This window comes from Ursus arctos, unplaced genomic scaffold (assembly GCF_023065955.2).
Source record: "Ursus arctos isolate Adak ecotype North America unplaced genomic scaffold, UrsArc2.0 scaffold_33, whole genome shotgun sequence".
Taxonomy (NCBI): domain Eukaryota; kingdom Metazoa; phylum Chordata; class Mammalia; order Carnivora; family Ursidae; genus Ursus; species Ursus arctos.
The window spans coordinates 13,363,880-13,383,075 of record NW_026623019.1 but is presented as its reverse complement, the minus strand read 5'-3'; the positions used below and the strand labels follow the sequence as shown (position 1 = coordinate 13,383,075).

Genomic DNA, 19,196 nt, shown 5'->3' with positions numbered 1-19,196 from the left:
GAAGATGACACTCATCCTGTCTGATGTGGCCCGTGACCATGACCATCACAAAGATGCTGCTAACAACTTAGCCCAGAACCCAGTTCATGTACTTCAAATCATTGGGATTTCTTTCCAGATTTCCTAGTTTCACCTTTTTAAAAACAAATCCAACCCTTTGCATTGGGTTTGTTTCTAAAGTGTTTCTGAGGGTGTTTTCATACTTGCCCTCCTTAACTGAGAGAGAGCAGTGGTGGGTCCAGACTTTCTATTCAGGAGGGTCTCAGAGGTTGAAAAGAAGGCCTAGGGCAAAAAATTTTTTTTCCTAGCTCTTTGATAGCAAGCATATTTTTCCTCAGAATGTAATTTTATCTCTGTGGTGGTCAAGAGTCAGAAGCCAATGAAACTTACATGGAAACAAAAGCCCCTTCCCAAGTTCCCCTTTGGATATCACCTCTGACTTTTGAAGGGATAGACTAAGTGACCTTTCCAAGACCCTTCTGGTCCCCTGATTCTATTATCATGGACACACACTTACTGATGGCCTTTCAGGAACAAGGACATGGTAATTTCTAAGACCCCTTAAACCCTTAGCCCTGAAATATAGCCGATAGGGCCCCCGGAGGGAGTATTAACTTAGAGGCTCATCATTTCTATGTGTTCACAGCCATCTGCTTTATGGAACAAGAGGCGGGGGGCAGGAGATGGGGGGAAGCTCAATGCACTGATTAGATTTAACATTTAGCATTTATGTTTCCCTCGCTTTAGCTGTTTACTGATAATTATTTTGGTTACTTGGGAACAAATCTTATAATCCTAGGCAGGCAAAGACAGATGCAGATGGCTATGAATTACATCCAATAGGATCAGAATATGGCTCATGAATTTCAGCCTCTCACCACCATGTAATCAGCCCTGAATTTGGTGAGGTTACAGCACAACCCTTAGAGAGCGTGAGAAAGCTAAAAAAAAAAAAAAAAAAAAAAAAAGAAAGAAAAAAAAAAGAAAAAAAAAAAAAGCTGGAATTTAAAAGGAGCCAGGCTTTCTTCATTACAAAGGCCCTTTCTATGAGCAGGGAAGCACATACACCATGACCAAAATGACAGCGATGACCAGTCCAGGATTAGAAAGCTGTCTCAAGATCTTTGCCATCCAGCTTGGGAAATCATGCTCCAGTGTTTCTCCAATGACTTCAAACATCCTATTTTTGCCACTGAAAGAAAAAAAAAGGGGGGGGAGGGAGGCGGGGAAGAGAAGTTTATTTACAACCTACGTAAAAACCATGATTACAGTAAGAAAACTACAAATCTTTCTCGAACAGCACCTAAGTGCTCTTTCAGGTTGGGAACCTGAAGTTTAGCTACAACTCCTGGCACTTTGACCTCTTATTGTCAATATGTGGGAAAGATATGAGAAACGGTATCCCAACATAAACACACAGTTGAGCGGTTAGGAATTTAACCACAGCATTAGGAGATTTTTTTAAAGCTGTATTTCTAAGATTTTGATTGACATATATTTTATAAATAGCTCATAAGTCTACCCCTCAGCGAGCTGTCCTTGCTGGGGAACACTCCCTTTGGGCTGAATAAATAGTGCACTCGATTGTTTAATTAGCCTTGGAAATGAGCATAAGGAATAGCTTAACGGAAAAGTCCACAAATAATCCAATATCTCTCCCACGCAATAGCTGCTATCTCATTTTCCACAGCCTTCTTTCATGGGAGTTATTAATAGGTAACCACACTGAACGATGAGTCCTTTCTCTCTCTGCATCTCTTGTGGATAGGCCCTAAAGACTGTCAGCTCAGTCCCACTGCCAGGAACAGAAAATGCGAAAAGAAGGAAAATAAGCCTAAAAAGCAAAAATCCTTAATGGGTTCATTCTCAGCCCATTAAGGTAAGAATCAGTATTTACAAACTATAAAAATGAGAGCAGGAATTCTGTCGTATCTTACTATGTGATATTCAGAATTATAAAGTAATACCCATCACGTCAAGTTCTTTTTTCTGTATATGCATATTGATTCTACTATGAAAAGCTGTAATTCTCAGAAAAGAAGATTAGGTTATTTATCACCAAGTGGTAGGTATCACCAGAATAAAGGTTGGTATAACACTTACTATAACATTCTGGTTTCACTTTTGTTTTTTGATCTTTATGCATTCTCACCTACTAAATAAATATGAGCCACAAGTTCCAGATGAGATTTTTTTTTTTTTTGCTCCTGATCTAACTAATGATATCTTTCAAAAGACTGAGAATAATCCCAAGTATCTAGTCAAGAGTTAATTGCTGGGGGCGCCTGGGTGGCACAGCGGTTAAGTGTCTGCCTTCAGCTCAGGGCATGATCCCGGAGTTGTGGGATCGAGCCCCGCATCGGGCTCCTCCGCTGTGAGCCTGCTTCTTCCTCTCCCACTCCCCCCGCTTGTGTTCCCTCTCTCGCTGGCTGTCTCTATCTCTGTCAAAATAAATAAATAAAATCTTAAAAAAAAAAAAAGAGTTAATTGCTGGACTGCTGAGGTGTAAGTTTTGCTTCACAAATTACAAATCTGGCCCCAGCAAGACCTGTGCTGTATGAAGGGGGAATGTAGCTTGCAGACCACTCAAGATTTTATCAATTTATTCCACTAGGATTTCTTTATCCTCATCCAGTCTAACTGGCCGTGCTTTTCTCCTAGACATGGGGGATACAGCTAGAGTGAGAAGGTAGGCAAGGGCAAGAGAAAATAAGACTATCGATCCACTCTCTCTTCTCCAGCTTCTTGGGCTGAGGCTGATGCCTATGGTTAGAATGGGGGGACTGGAATTTTACAAAATGCTCTCTACCCACAAAGGTCTTCTCTGCATTCAGTCTGTCCCAAATTCAAAAGCATTAGCATCTCTGGGGATTCTCCCCTTTCGAGGTCTGGTGTCTTAATGGGAGTCCAGATCTCTTACTTCTATACAAACTAAAGCAGCATCTACTGATCCCCAGAAATCCTTTCTTTCTGACAGTATAGCCCAAGTGTGCCACTTCCCAATATTCCCAGAAGTCTTTTCCAGTCTGCTGTGACTCCATAGGCAAATGAAAGGATACTGCGCTTATGCTCCTGTGGGCATAGTTTCATCCACCCTGGGTTAGAATAGTCTATGAGCAGACCTGTCTTGCCAGTGGACTGAGAGCTTCCCAGGACCGGAATCAGTGTCCAGTTGATTCCAACATCTCCTCTAATGCTTAGTGCATAAACAGTCATTATTCACTCATTACTTCCAATTACTGGCCAACACTCTACTGTGTTTAGACTCATAGAGATGAAAATTTTCTATCCCCAAGCTACACTATTAAAAAAAAAACACATAAAGTATAATAGCAAATAAATAATGTAATAGCACCACAATGTAAAACAAAAATGAATATAAATATAAAAGTGTCACGATATAACATAAATCTGCACTTCTCGTATGATCTCAGTTATTTTAAAAAGCTGCATAAAAAGAAAGCCAGAATGCAAAATGCTGAAATCTTGAGAGTTGTTATTTCAGATCTTTGGGATTATGAGTAGTGTTTATTTTCATGGAGAAATGTTTCTGTAATTCCCAGGTTTTCTAGGATAAACACATAATACCTTTGCAGTAAGATGAAAATACATAAAAATATAATTGCCATGATGCTAACAGAGAGAGTATGTGAGAACCTAGAGAATTATAAATTGTTCAGAATTATTAGCGAGGGGTTGGAGGAGAAACATCACGTCAGCCAATGTGGTGGAGCAATTGGAGAATTTTCTTCATCTGGACACCAAATAAAGAGTTTTTAAATTGCTGAACTGGCTTAAGGTAAATCCACTTACTAGCCTATCAGAATAATTTTCTGGAAAATTCACCCTCCCTAGCCAGGTCTTATGAAACCAGGACAAGCTCGAATACCTTATCAAATTGCTTTAAAAAATAGGCCTTGTAAGATATGGAAGCCACCTTACCTGAAAACACACCCGTACCTGGAGTGATTAGCCATCTCTGTGCCCCTTCTGGGGCCATCTGTTAACCTACCTCAAATGCATGTTTGCTGCCCACCCAGCTGCCACGTAGGGTCAGACTAGACAGGCTGAGCAAACCATCCCAAACTCACGGTCTCTAAGAGGGCCTCGTTTCTAGGGCAGAGCAACCCTTTTAAACTTTAAGTCCAAACAAATAAACGAAGCTTACATTTTTTTTTTTTTTGCTCCAAAATGAGGAAAGTGACATGAGAAATGAACTATTTAAATAAGATAGAGATACCCCTTTCCTGACATGCTACTGAAAATATGTAAATTTTCTTGATCTCCAAATAGTGATACATATGCAGTAATTTTGCCTGTTTCCCAGTTAGGTCAAAATCAGATGCTGTGCCTTAGATACAGACTAATTTTTTTCCATTAAATTCATAGTAACTGTGTGTGATACAAAGAGAGGCAGAAGAGTTAGGCTCAAAAGGCTAAAATTGTGTGGTCGTGGTACTTGTCTGACTCAATGATATTTTTCCTAGGAAAGCACATGTGTAACCACCAGCCAGCTCCATGGGGACATTGTGGGGTTTCCCTTCCTTCGATACATTTTTCTGAAAAAGACTGACTTGCAATTAGAAAGTTAAAAGCAGGGGTGCCTCGATGGCTCAGTTGTTAAGCGTCTGCCTTCAGCTCAGGGCGTGATCCCGGCACTCTGGAATCAAGCCCCACATCAGGCTCCTATGCTGGGAGCCTGCTTCTTCCTCTCCCACTCCCCCTGCTTGTGTTCCCTCTCTTGTTGGCCGTCTCTCTCTTTGTCAAATGGATAAATAAAATATTAAAAAAAAAAAAGAAAGTTAAAAGCACATCTAAAATTCAACCTGGGTATTCACTTGTGTGGGTAATTTGCAATCAGCTAAAGTCTTTGAATGGCTTATCTAGTGAACTTCGTACCCACAGATTCATTAGAGATTTATCAAGACCAAGCTCTTCCTTAAGACTGCAATTTCATATTTAGTCTCCAGATGTCACTATCTGCATTATTTATTTCAGCCCACGGGTTGTTGGGGGGGGGGGTGATCAGGATTTCTCAACAACAGCTTCCTGAGTGTGACAGAACTCTAGTAGTTTCTGCCCTATCAGCTGGCTTAACATTTTCCTTTCCTTTCCAGTAAAGCAATAACAACTCAGACTATTATTAGAGTGAAAATGCGTCTTTTATACTTGTCTGTGAGCAATGAAACTTTTGACTTTAATTTAATAACTTGCATGTGACAACATGACGAGGAAATTACATGTGGCCATTATTGGCTCATGCTTGTCATTCACGTGGCTTGCCACATTTACATTTCTTTCACTTGGAAAGGAGAAATAACTCAAATGCATGCTGACCAATGACTCAACAGGCAGAGATTCTTGGGAGGGACTTGTGGTAGATTTTTTTTTTTTTTTTTTTTTTTTTTAGAGAGAGAGAGGGAGAGAGGAGGGCAGAGGGAGAGGGAGAGAAAGAATCTTAAGCAGGCTCCACACCCAGTGCGGAGCCCCACGCACCGGCAGGGCCCTGAGATCACAACCTGAGCTGAATTCGAGAGTCAGGCACTTAACCAACTGGGCCACCCGGGTGTCCCATGGTAGATTAATTTCTAAGGCCCTATTTAGGGAATGAAATCTCAATTCCCCAGATCCCGGGGACTTTGCTTTCTTGATAAGTGTCACAGACAGAACTTGGTCATAGAGAACTGGAGAAAAGTACATTTCAGCTTGGATCAGAGAGACTTCTTGACTCTTTATTACTGACTTGAGCAATTTATCCTTGTTATTTTGGAAGACTAAACATGCTGAACATCATCCTCAATTGTTTTACTAGCACGTAGCATTGTGGATTATAAAATATATGACCCACTTTATATTCATAATTACCTAATAATGATCCCATGTCCTACATAGCTTGTGGAATAATCTACTTTTAATTAATTATTTTCTATTGGGCACGACATAGCGATAACTTCTGATTTTTGGACGTGGTGGCCTAGCATCAGGAAAACTTTCACACCCCCACTAGCAAAATCAACCCTTGCTCTTTGCTACTCCCTTATGGCTCAGATTTATTGTCTGTATTTCACCCAGGTACAGCCCAGGTGTACTCAAATCATTTTCCCGTTTTTGATTCCCAAATAAGAAAATCAGTGGAACTTCCCTAAGAATCTCCATGTTACTTAGTGAGGCTGAATGCCCAAAGAATCACATTTCTACAGACCAAAATGGATTGTTTGGGGAGGAAAAAAACCCCACAAAACGCATAGGAGTGGCTCTTCCTAGCTCCACGCCTGGAAGAAAATGACACCCAGGAGAGATTTCAAAGGCAAAAACCTGAAGGGGCCACAGTCGAAAGATGGCGGGAGGGATACAATCATGTACAGGACGGGCATGGTGGACAGGAAGAGGATAAGCAGCAGCATGCCCAGGTAGAAGTTGTTCGATCTGGAAGCTTTGAAGACCCTGGCCTCGGGGACGTTGCAACACATCACGGCCCAGCACTGGAAGTACATGGATGTGTGGAGTCGGAGAATATTGATGCCTGGGAGGCTGGGAGCGAAGAAGGAGCCCATCCTGGAAGGAAAACATAGCTCTGCTCAATTCCAGTCTTCTCTTCATAACAAAGGCACACAGCACCTGTTCATTTCGCATCACGTCTATTTGCTAAAGGCAGAAAATGTAGTGCCGCTTTCGACCCACAAACCCTTCTTTATAAATAAACTTGACGGGTCAGTTTCCATCTTCTGTCACAGTTTACCATCTCCTCCATCATCCAGGAATTGCCCACGTGATTCTCTCACAGCAACTATGCTGTTCACGGACTACATCTGCTCTCATTAATAAATTTAAACTACACCAGAGAAAACAATGTATCACATGTATTAACTTCTCTCTCCTACTTCTCAGATTAACTTGATTTCCCCTAATACTCAAATCCTGGATTAATAAAGCTAGAAATTTAACTTTTTAATAAATGCCCCTTAAAGCACTCATTCTATTCAAATAAACTGCACGTCTGGATTAATTACTTTTCTCATGGCTAATTAATTTTTGCTTAATGGAAGAGAAAAAATTAAAATAAGTTTATCTTTTTCTGATGCTATGCTCTATTAGCTATGTAGCTGTTACGGTGTTTTAGAGTTGAAGTATTTATGCTCAATCATAGTGTTTCCTTAATAGTCTATAGAAAGCTTTATGTGTTTGAGATGAAAATGCAACACATTCATTTAATTTAATGTAATCTGTTTCCTTTCTTCCTTCAGCTTGTCCTGGAAATTCACTGCTTTGTACATCTGATTTTTAAAAACTATCTTTAAATGCCACTTTTAAACAGGAAGCACTCAGGTGAGGTCACTTTTACTTGCTGGCTTAGTTGGTTATTTCAACAAAATAAATTTCAATTTTCTTTGATGAGAAAATCCATTGGCATCATAAAACCATATTAATAGTAATGTATTGGTCCAAAACCAAAAAGAGGATACATGTGCACTTATTTTAGAAGTATGAGCACAGTCCTATCTTTTAAACTGTCCCAGCTGTAATAAAGCCCTCAGCACTTCTAGTGAAGGTCAGCATTTTATATTTCCTGGATATGTGGAGTAGCTGCTTTAACGAATCCAACGCAAATTTGGTATAATATGGGGGCTGGGGGCAGGGATGAGTTAGATGAAGAAATTAGTTTCTGTTATTTCTGTAACTGAAATTATGCAAACCAGCATTAAACGATTCCATTTAAAAGTGGAACCTTGCCAAAATTTAGATCGTCTTGTTGGTAGGATTTCACACAACAGATCTGAATGATATTTTACATACCGAATGGACCAGAGACCCTGAAGTTAAATGATTTTTTTTTAAGTGGTATGAACTTCGGGTGACGATCGAACCATGTAGGTTCATCGACTGTAGCACATGCACCACCGCGGCATGGGAAGCCGGCAGAAGGGGAGGCTGTGCGTGTCGGGGACGGGGATATATGGGAACACTCTGTGCTCTCCGCTCAGTTTTTCTGCGAACCCAACACTGCTCTAAAATTTTATGAACTAAAAAAAAAAAGTAGGAAGATAGACTTTGGAACAACACAGGGTGTCTTTGTTACAGGATAGCAAGAGAGATCCCAGAGCCTCAAGAATGTGATCAAGTAAGTGACAGGCCCAGGTTAGGGGCCAGAATTACATAGCACTACACTATATTCTCAAATGCTAATATTAGTAATGTCAGATGCTTGTGAATCATTATACTTGCTCCCTTCCAAACGTCAGGCTTGGCCATGTGATTTGTTTTGGCCAATGAAATGGTAATTAAAATGAAATATCTCACTACTGGAGAGAGACATTAAAAGCCCTGTGTGGATTCTGTTCTCATCCCTCTGCTACCCTGACCAGTGATGTTCCAGATGGACCCTATTTTGCCAGTCTAGGACTCCATGGTGAGAGTAACTTGCAGGAGCAGAGCCCTCTACCAACCCACACTGGGCATGTAGAGAAAACAAGAAGTAAAGGTTTCCCTTTGGAAGCCACTAAGATTTGGGGGATCTTTTGAAGTGTTGCACAAGCTAGTTTATCCTCAGACACAATTCTATACATCATTTAAGACCTAGATTTGCCTAAAGCCACATATATTTGTACCTCTATGTACACCGGCATCATTCGTCTGTATACATATATATGTATTCACGTATGGACGTGCATCTATAAATAAATTTCAGATTTTCAAAATAAATATTGAACAAATGGCTTAAGAACCATAACCTAGAAAAACAGATCCTGGCACACTGATATCTGCACCCAATGCTCATCCTGTCTTTGCTCGTGACTCGCTAATCAGCTCGGCTCACTAAGCCCCTTCCCCAGACTTGAGCCCATCATCTGTCAGTTAAAGATCATTGTAATACTTTAGCCTTATAAAGTGCTTTTCTTCCAAGAAGATCAAAGCAAATGAAAGCTTCTTTTATTGAGCTCTCCTTATTACTCCAGTGACATGGTACATGTCAGGTAAATTATTCACATTTGATCAACCAAGAAAATGAGGTAGCAGACGGTGACAACACTAGCGAACGGGTATACAAAGAGACAGTGTTGGAGCAATGTCCAAACCCATCTTCTCTCTCACCCTGTTCTCTGCTGTCTCTATACCCTGCTAGGAGAGAGATATGATACTGCAAAAACCTATGCTGTCCATTTTTAAATTAAATGTGTCATATAAAGGTTTACAGGTCATTTCAGCCAATTTTGTGACAAAATGGATTTTACCTATGAAGTTTCACTTTAACAGCATCAGTGTAAATAACCTCCACTAATTAGAAACACCTAAAGCAATAATTGAATGTCTCCAGTCACAAACCAAAGGAATTGAGTGCAAACTTCCCATACTCTTGTGTTTCCGTAGGGCCAAACTCAAGTATGGATTCCTCATGCCTCAAAAAATAGTAGCTGACCAGGTGTGAGTCCTCTGGTGCAGGGGAGCCTACTGCGCTTAGAATATACACTCCCCACACCTCGCCTACCACACTGCATCCCCATCCTTCACTAGCTTCCTGGGAGTTAGAAAAAAATCTGTTGCCCCAAAGGTGAATAATAGTTCTTTTGCTTCTGAAACTCCAGTAAGTGTGTGATTATCTCTATACATTCAAAACAACACCATCGCTTTCTAATGACTTCTTCAGACTAACAAGAAGCAAGACGTGACCAGTATCTAAAGGATGAATACATAGAAAGGGATAGTGCAGTGATCGTGGAAAGATTTCGATAACGGGTCTGCCCATGAGAGAACGGGGGAAGGTCTGAAGATATTTAAGAATGTCAACGTGAACAATAGTGGACCAAAGAGCTGCAAAATTATAAGTGAAACCTATCAGGACAGCCATTACAACAGCTTTTCCCATCATGGAAATGAATTTCTAGGACAATCTGTTGTCTTAGCTAGGGAAGAACAAGAAACAGATACGCAGCAGATGTCTGCACAAATGGCACCCACCAGGCCTAAGGGATTCGTGGCACTCTGTGTAAAGGCCAGGGAGTTTTAAAACTGATACAAGGTGATGGTTTCTCATTGCTCCAGGTGCCGTGTTAGCCATTTTCTGTTGTGACCACAGAATACCCTCAGGAAAAGGAAAGATCCAGAACTCACAGAAGCTGCTCCCTTTACTCTCTCTGCCAGTGGTCCTAGGTTGGGCCACCCTGACTTTCCTCCCTGCTTGGCGAATGAAAGATGCATTTCACTCTTCAATGCCTCTCTGGACACATGAGCCATAACTTGCAAAATTTAGAAAGCAAGAGGACAAGAATTGAATTTTTAAACATACCAGATAATGGAGAAGATCATCTTTTTATAGCCTTCCCTTCGTATGTATTGACCTAGGGAGGCACAGGAATTTGACAGGCCCCATGGCAGGACAGTGGGGCCCTTGGCTATGGTCTTTATATTACTGAAGCAAGATAATTTTAACATTTGCAAAGAGGTCCAGTCTTGCAACGGTTTAATAATTCAATCCAGCTATGGTTGAAGGATTTAAGTAATATATGAAGCTTGTGCAAAACTTGAACCAAGTTACTGGTCCTTGTACATAGGGCAACAGTGTGGTCAGCGGCACAGTGTGATATTAAACGTGTGTCGGTAGGCTAAAGAAGCTCAGTTAGAACTGCTTGTGGTTTGGGTGTTCTTAGTTAAGAGTGACAGATTTCCAAGACCACATGGTCCCCAGATGAATCACATGCTGTGATTCAATTTTTAAACTCCAAAACAGTTCTACTGTATCCGCTCGTCTTAACCTGTCAAGGTTGACAGTGAGAATGCTTTCATTTAATAAAAGATAAGACAGTCCTTTGTACATCAAAAGACATCATTCTGATGTGCAAATGGCCTGTGAGGCAAGTTACAAAATAAAGATCGTATTTTTAGCTTGACCTTCCTAAAACATATGTTTCATCGCTATGAACTACTGGATTTGGTTAGATAGTATTTTTAAAAGTAGCAACAAGTTGTATTCTAAATAGACCCAATAATGACAAAATAAAATCAGTTCCTCAGAGGGGCCTTACATTAATTTGTTTCACACTTAACATGCGGTTGTAAGATCATTAATGTTTCACTGTTAGACCCTGGCGTCAGAGGATATAAAAGTATAAAAAGCCTTCAAATAATCTACAAAGCAGAAATAGATTTCTAGTATTTGATAAAGCAATGCTCTGCAAAACAGGCAGATGCCTTTGAGGACCAAGAGTTAAGATACGAAAAAATATATAATATATATATATATATACACACACATACACTATATTATATAGTGTATATAATATGTAAAATATACTATATATTCTATATATTCCAAGACATACATATACATATATAATATATAGTATATATACTATATATACTACCATATATGCTATAATATATAATATACTATATATTATATAGCATATATATTATATATATATTAGCTTTTCCTAGCAAGCCACTTTGCAAAAGCAATTGTTGAGTTAGACCCAGACTGTGGACTTCTCTGACACCAGGCTACGGTGCTTTATGCAATAATGATCTTTGAGGCTTTTCTATAAGTGATACACTGTCCAACAGCTGACCTACCAGATCATGCCTTGGTTGAAGATCAGAGCGAGGACATTGCCGCTGATGTCGAATTCAGTGTATGAGGGCTGCAGAGGACACAGATATTCACTGGATTAGCATATCAGCTGGTGAAAATTGAAAGCCACATGTTTCATCATTCTGCATAGGTATGGCTAGGCTCTCAACTGCTTCCTCGCAGCAGAGTAATCGATATAATAAATAATTAGCGATAAATAAAATAATAAAGCTCCCTTTCTAACATAGCAATTCTCATTTTCTAAAGAAGTCATTCAATGTTGTGAAAGTGTGGACCAGCGGACTCTCCTTACATGGCTGGGGAAAGTGAAAATTGGAGCAATGTTTTAGAAAACCGTTTGACCATCTAGATTAAAAGCTTAAAAAAATCTCATTCTCTTTAACCCTGTGAGTCTACCTCTAGGAATTTGCTTTAACAAATTGATCTTACATGCTGACAAATTTTAACATAGATGAAACCACCTAAATGTCCAATATTGGTTAAGTAAATATACTATATCTATGCTATAATATATATCACACCTAATTACAATCACTGAAGAATATTTGCATACACAGAGAAAACTGGGACTTAATGTTAAACAACAAATATATAAAATTAGACAGTCATTATTTTTATCAAAGGGATGTGAAATTATGCATAAGGAAAAGACTTGAAAATGACCAACAAAATTAATAGGTGTTATTAGGTAGGTGATGGATTATGACTTTGGTTTTCTTCCTTACGCTTGCATATTTTAAAATATTTTTCAAGAAAATGTGAATTTCTTTTATGATAAAATAAGTATAGAGAAATACAGTACAAGTTTGAGAAGTTATTCAACATAATAGCCAGCATTTGTCCCTAGATAATACCATCCTGCTTAGGCTGTTTGTTTGGGCAGAGGGGCCACCAGTAGGAACTGAAGTGGGCGTCTGTCCCAGGGTGGTCTGTCCAAAGGCTTCCTGGTGACACACCAGGCAGCCTTGAAGGAAAGCTTCTGTCAATGGGAGTAACGCTACTTAGCAACCACAATGGAACTGGCTCCTGTTTAAGTTGAGATAGAGAACAATCAGTCAGGAAACTAACTGGTACGTTCACAAGAGAAAAGGAGAAAAGCAAAAAAATGTGGACGGAGAGCATCAAGACCACGAAAGAGAGACCAAAAGGGTGGCAGGTCCCTAATCCTGTCCCAGATCCTGGCATCTGCAGGTGGGGCTTCAGACCATATGGATCCTTGTAATAACTCCCTCCCAACACAGCTACACACACACAATGAGATGACCTGAGACTGTTGCTGTTCTCAAACCCAAGAACCAGCCCCCACAAAAAAAAAAAAAAAAAAAGTGTAAGAAGATGGAACAGTTCTCTCGTTTGGAAAACCAGAGACAAAACCTTCACAGCTTTTGGATTCTTGAAGTCATCACTTTCCCAAAAGGCAGCAGTACTTTTGGGAAGGATATGGGTCATGTGCCTTGTATGCAGCAAGAATAGTTAAATAACAAGGTAAAATGATGAGATGATACTTGATGAAAGAATACTTAGTAGGCCTGTTGTATTAAGCAGGACAAAGATGACCTAGATGATATACATCGTGTTTTGCTGGTTTTCTGATTATCTAGAAGCCTAATGTTCACAAGATGAGAAGAGGTATGGCTGGCAGTTTTTGTTCTAAAATCAACAATGGGAAAGCAATGTGTGCCTTGTGGAGAAAAATAAACTGCTTCTCATCTCTAGAAATGTTAACTTGGGGTCTTTCTCCTGCCACGGGAGGGCTTTGCTCTGGACCACCTCTTCTCTTCCCCTGAAGCCTTGTGAGCTCACAGAACACATATGACAAATGATCAGTCGGGTGGCCTGTGCCATCTGTGGCCTTGGAACAGCTCTTCTCTGTGTCAGATCAAGAATCAAACCTTCATCTTTGGCCTCTTTAGAATGGTGCCATCATTTAACCCACCAACCTATGTAAAATTTTTTAAAAAATCAACCTTTTAAAAGTATATTTTCTTTACTGTCACAAACATACAAGCTTCTTAAAAGCCATTTGAGATATTTTTATAACTAGGTGACTAGAAAAACACCAAAGACACACTGGGAACCCTTGTTCTCATACTGTGTTTGCAGTAGGGGCAGCCTAAAGAATATAATTTTTTTTAAAGATTTCATTTATTAATTTGTCAAGAAGGGGAAGCATCATGCAGAGGGAGCCCAGGGAGCCTGACAAGGGACTCAATCCCAGGATCCTGGGATCATGACCTGAGCTGAAGGCAGATGCGCAGCTGACTGAGCCACTCAGGCGTCCCAGGAATATAATTTTCAATGCACAAATGCATCTGATGCAGAAAATGGGTATAGGGCATCCCTAGTGTATCAAATGGGTTTGTGGTCCAGACACTTGTCTGGAATTCACACCTGAGTATTAGACTTTGCCTTGCCATGTCCTGGTTGGGTGAGCTGGGCCCGTGGCTTATCTTGTCAGGCCTCAGTTTCCTCACAGATCAACTGAGGAAATGAACTAGGTCAGTGGTTGTCACACTATGGCCCATGAGTCAAATCTGGACCACCACCTGTTTTTGTAAATAAAGATTTACTAGAATATAGCTGCAATCATTTGTTTATATATTCTCTGTGGCTGTTTGGCACTAAAACAGTAAAGTTTAATGGTTCACACAGAGACCTTTTGGTCTGCTGAACGCAAAACCCCTTGTTCTCTATACTTTACTCACAGTACTTCCGACACAGATGTGTGGGTTTTCCTCCCATATCAAACAATGCCCCAGTTCTCTGTGGACCTAAGCTGGATGCCCTACCATTTAACTCAGTTCTGATACTGACTATCCAGGACTCAGTCCCTCAAGACTGACCCACTTCAGACACCAATCACAAGTTTGGGGTGTAACCTATGCTGAGTGACTGGCTATACATCAAAAAATCCTACGATTCCCTCTACAGGTTTAATAATTTGCTAGAATAGTTCACAGAACCCCAGAAAAAAGTTGATTTACTAGGCTACTGATTTATTAACAAGAAAAAAATTCCAAGACAGAAATGGACAGATGGAAGAGATGGACAGATGTCCTTTCCCAGCACACCACCCTCCCAGCACCTCAACACGTTCAGCGACCTGGTAGCTCTCCAAACCCCATAGGTCAGGGAGGCTTATGGAGACTTCATCAGGAAGCATGATCAATTACTAACTCAGTCTCCAGCCCCTCTCCCCTCCCTGGAGGATGGGGAAATGGGGCTGAAAGTCTCAAGCTTCTAATCATGGCTTGCCCTTTCTGGAGACCATCCCCCATCCTGAAACTATCCAGGAGCCACCAAGCATTGCTTCATTAGAATGAGCAATGTTCCTATCACCCAGGAAAACCCAAGGAATGTAGGGGCTCTGTATCAGGAACCAGGGCCAAAGACCAAATATTAGAACAAAAGATGATTCTAGCACCTGTATTGCTTAAGGAGTAATAAAAAGGCTTAGGAGCTCTGGTCAGGAGCTGGAAATGGAGACCAAAATATATATTTCTTATTATATCATATCATACCTGCAGAAGTGAAACAGCTTACTATCCAGCCCTTTACAAAGAAAGTCTGCCAACTTCTGAACTAGATCATTTCTAAAATCCTTTCTAATCTAAAATCTGTAATTGGTTGAAAAACTAGACCCAGTTATTAAAGAATTGCTTTTCTGTAAACACTTCAGAAATGCAATTGAATACAGTATAACTTAATCTCAGAAAATCTCCCTCTAAAAATCAAACAGAAGTAGGAAGGCAAATACACACACACACACACACACACACACACACACACACTAAAATTCAATGCTCATTCTTTTAGAGATGGATTTAGTAAAAACATATGAGATTATACTGTATTTTAAAGTTTTAAAAGCAATACTTTGCTAATACAAGTGTAAATCATTTTGCAATACATTTGCTTAATTGCCTCTAAAACATAAAAAAGGCTTAAAGGTTAATGAGGCTTGTGAAAAAATAGGTTTTCTTGAAAACTGAGAAATGAGATGATTCAAATGGGATGCAGATAGCAAAGTCACTCAGGGTCGCTCATTCCTAATAAGCTTTTTAGGCACCAGCAAAAGAAGATCCCATTTGGATATAGGCTGAGGTCTATAATAACTTACTAATAGTCAAGGCATTGAAAATTATCTTTTTTATTTCTGGACCTTTGTTTGTGGTGGGTAAGAGTCAGTCATCTACCCACAGGGAAGTCAGAAGGTTGTCGTTGGACTGAAATGCCCAGGAAAACCCATCCGCTCTCTGCAAGTTTCGTTATTTGGGAAAGATCATTAACCTATGGATATCTTGAAATGTCTCAGGGAGAATTCTGTCACTGCAACATCCTGTCTGACATACAAATCTCATTCCCCACACCTGAAATGACTCTGGGTCAATGGTTCTCAAGCGCAGTCCCCAAACGAGAAGGCGCAGAATCACCTAGGAACTTCTTAGAAAAGTAAATTTTCTGGTACCTGCCCCAGCTCCCATGGAATCAGAAAGGCTGTTTTCACATGCCTTCAGGGGATTCTGGTCTACTCTCATATTTGAGAACCACTGATCTAGGACAAATCCTAGCCTCATCCACTAGGATGACTCAGCGACTAGGGCTTTGCACTTTACCCCTTGTTGCCTGCAGACAGATTCTGACCAATATTCAAGTGAAACTTCAAATCCAGACTGTGCTGTCCCTTTCCCCAGGTTGTCAACCCTTCATGGGCTACTTAAGACTTCTTACTGACCCTTTAGCATAGCATCTTCCTGGACTGCTAAATAATATCTCATTCCCAGCTGGAGAACATCCGTTTATTTCTAATTCTCTATCACAGCCCCTCCTGTAACTCCATTCTATTGCAAGTGACCTGTCTAATCTTGGCAGTGCTTTGAGTTACAAACGCCATAGACTGGCTCATGAATTAGTCATGATTTGACAGGGTCCTTGAAATTTCTAGGGTTAAGCATTACCGTGAAAATTCAACATGACAGAAATCTGGTTGATGGCTTTGAAGTCGATTAGACATGATTTGAGTCCTACCTTCACCAGTGACCACCTACATGTTTTTGAACAAATTATCAAACATCCTCTAAGCCTCAGTTTACTGTAAAGCAGGAAAAAATAGTACCTACCTCATAGCGTTGCTGCTATGAATACATGGAATAATATATATTAAGTATTTTGTAGAAGTTCTGACATATAATAAACACTATGTAAAAATATAATATAATATAATAAAAATCTACTCTTATGGTCTGTCAGTCATTTGCCTCTTATTTATGGATAATCTTGAGCCCCTTCAAGAGATCACAGGGAAATCTCTTACATTTCCCATTTATATAAATTTTAAAAAGACCCCCTTAAAAATGTAACTTTAAACAAGACGCTAAGGTTTTTTTTTTTTTAAAGATTTTATTTATTTAGTTGACAGAGATAGAGACAGCCAGCGAGAGAGGGAACACAAGCAGGGGGAGTGGGAGAGGAAGAAGCAGGCTCCAAGCGGAGAAGCCTGATGTGGGGCTCGATCCCATAACGCCGGGATCACGCCCTGAGCCGAAGGCAGACGCTTAACGACTGCGCCACCCAGGCACCCCAAGATGCTAAGGTTTTAATTTGGTTGAATATACGCTAGTCCCATGCTATGTATTCAATTTTATTTCTTCTTAGATATCTGTTACCTATTTTATTGATAAATGGCAAAGATAGTGTCAACCACAAATTACGCTGAAAGTGAAGGCATTCTGTGTTGAGCTACTGCAGGAAACCCAAAGTTTACAAGAGGCTTTAGAGCAGTTATGCCGAATCTGGGTGGTTAAAATCCCTCCTGGGAGAAACCATTCCATTCCCGATGAGTCAGTGAACACTTCAGAAGCACTGAGAACTGTCTGCGATGCTTGGAGAAGCCTAAGGAGAGATTAACTTACATTCCATGGTCTAACAGCCTGTTCCTAGCCAGTGATTTCCCCACCTCAGTCCATCTTTATAGGTTTGTTGTGATAGTACTTTAGCCATAAATTTACAGCTGGAAAAATCTACAGGGTCACTTCTAATGTAATGTATTCCGATACAACCGCATATAATTCAGCATATTTAACATAATGGCTGTGTCCAGAAGGACACTTCATGGCCCTTGTTTATTCCCTAGCTACACAAACTGAGGCAACTCACTTCAATTCACGAGCCCTCAATTTTTCAGATGTGAAATAAAGGATGCATGATTGATTAGGTCAAAATTCCACCCAACATTAATATTCCATGGGTTGCTGACTCTGATGCTAGAGTCTACAGAGTTTAGTTTTTACAAAAGCTGTTGTAAGGAAAATGAATGGATTTTTTAAAAAGGTATGTTCTCTAGGAATGAGCAATTCAACTTAGAGAAATTTCTCGTAAGGAAATAATCTGTGCATATCACTATGACTTATGTGTGAAGATATTTAACTACATGGATATAAATAAATGTAACCACAATATTTATTATGATAATTAAAAATCAGATAAAGTTTTACTGACAGCCAATAAAAATTGAATTAATTATAGTTTGTTCATTTGTAGAATATCACACGGTCATTTAAAACTGTCATAAAAGAACATTTAATGGGGTGCTTGGGTGGTTCAGTCAGTGAAGTGTCTGCCTTCAGCTCATTCAGGTCATGATTCCAGGGTCCTGGGATCGAGCCCCACATCAGGCTCCCTATTCGGCAGGAGTCTGCTTCTCTCTCTCCCTCTGCCCCTCCCCCTGCTCTTGCTCTTTCTCTCAAATAAATAAATAAAATCTTTAAAAAAATAAAATAAATTACTAAAAAAAAAAAAGAACAGTTAACATAGGGAAATGGTCACAGGTGAGAAAAACAGGTGGCTGGTCATTAAATATATACTTTTTAATTAAAATTTTATTATATATTTATAAAAATCTAGAGTATTATATAAAAATCCATCATACTTGTTTATTTACATATAAATAAACATTAATACTATACGATTCCAATAATCCAAATAAGTAATGCCATAAATGGTGAGATCATTTGTGATTTTTATTTTCATATTTAACTTACACTGGATTTTCTGGATGTTTTATAAGGAACTGGTAGTATTTTGGGAACTCAGAAAAAAATTATTATTTTTTTTTTGGTGGAAGAAACAGACACAGTTCTCTCTTTGATTTCTGAAAGGCATCTCAAAAGTATCTTCTCTGCCCATCTCAGGTTCTCCTTTACTTAGTGACAGGTACTTTCTGGACTCATATTTTCAATTAGAATGTCCAAGAGAATATCAGAGAAACATTCTCCTCAGCCTCTTCTCTCTGACAGCCCCAGGGGACATTTCTGCATCTCCGCCTGCACTCTGCTCATACTTGGCACCTTCTGGGCCCTGTCTTACGTTGGTCCCTCCACCAAGAATCCTTGCTTCCAATGCATCTTTGAAATCCTGATCCTTTCCCGAGACTGGCTCAAGTGCCTCCTCCTGTAACATGTCTTTGGGTCTTTGCATTTCTGATCGATCTCTCTCTCTGTCTTTCTCCCTTCCTTTCCCTCCTTCCCTTCTTCCTTCCCTCCCTCCACCTCCAAAGTCATGTAGCCATTGGTTTCTCCTATGGCGTTTACATTTTCTGCTCTGTATTGATAAG

General features: G+C 39.9%; 1 protein-coding gene across 1 annotated transcript in view; it reads right to left on the bottom strand.

Moving 5' to 3' along the window:
- Window positions 1-19,196, bottom strand: part of TMC1 (transmembrane channel like 1) — a 360,874-nt gene that overhangs the window by 8,076 nt on the left and 333,602 nt on the right. Inside the window, exons 24-26 of the mRNA XM_044391257.3 lie at window positions 11,566-11,633; window positions 6,316-6,555; window positions 1,067-1,192 (exon numbers count right to left, since the gene is read on the bottom strand). Of these exons, the coding sequence (XP_044247192.1) occupies window positions 1,067-1,192; window positions 6,316-6,555; window positions 11,566-11,633 (434 nt within the window). The remainder of the gene's footprint in view (window positions 1-1,066; window positions 1,193-6,315; window positions 6,556-11,565; window positions 11,634-19,196) is intronic.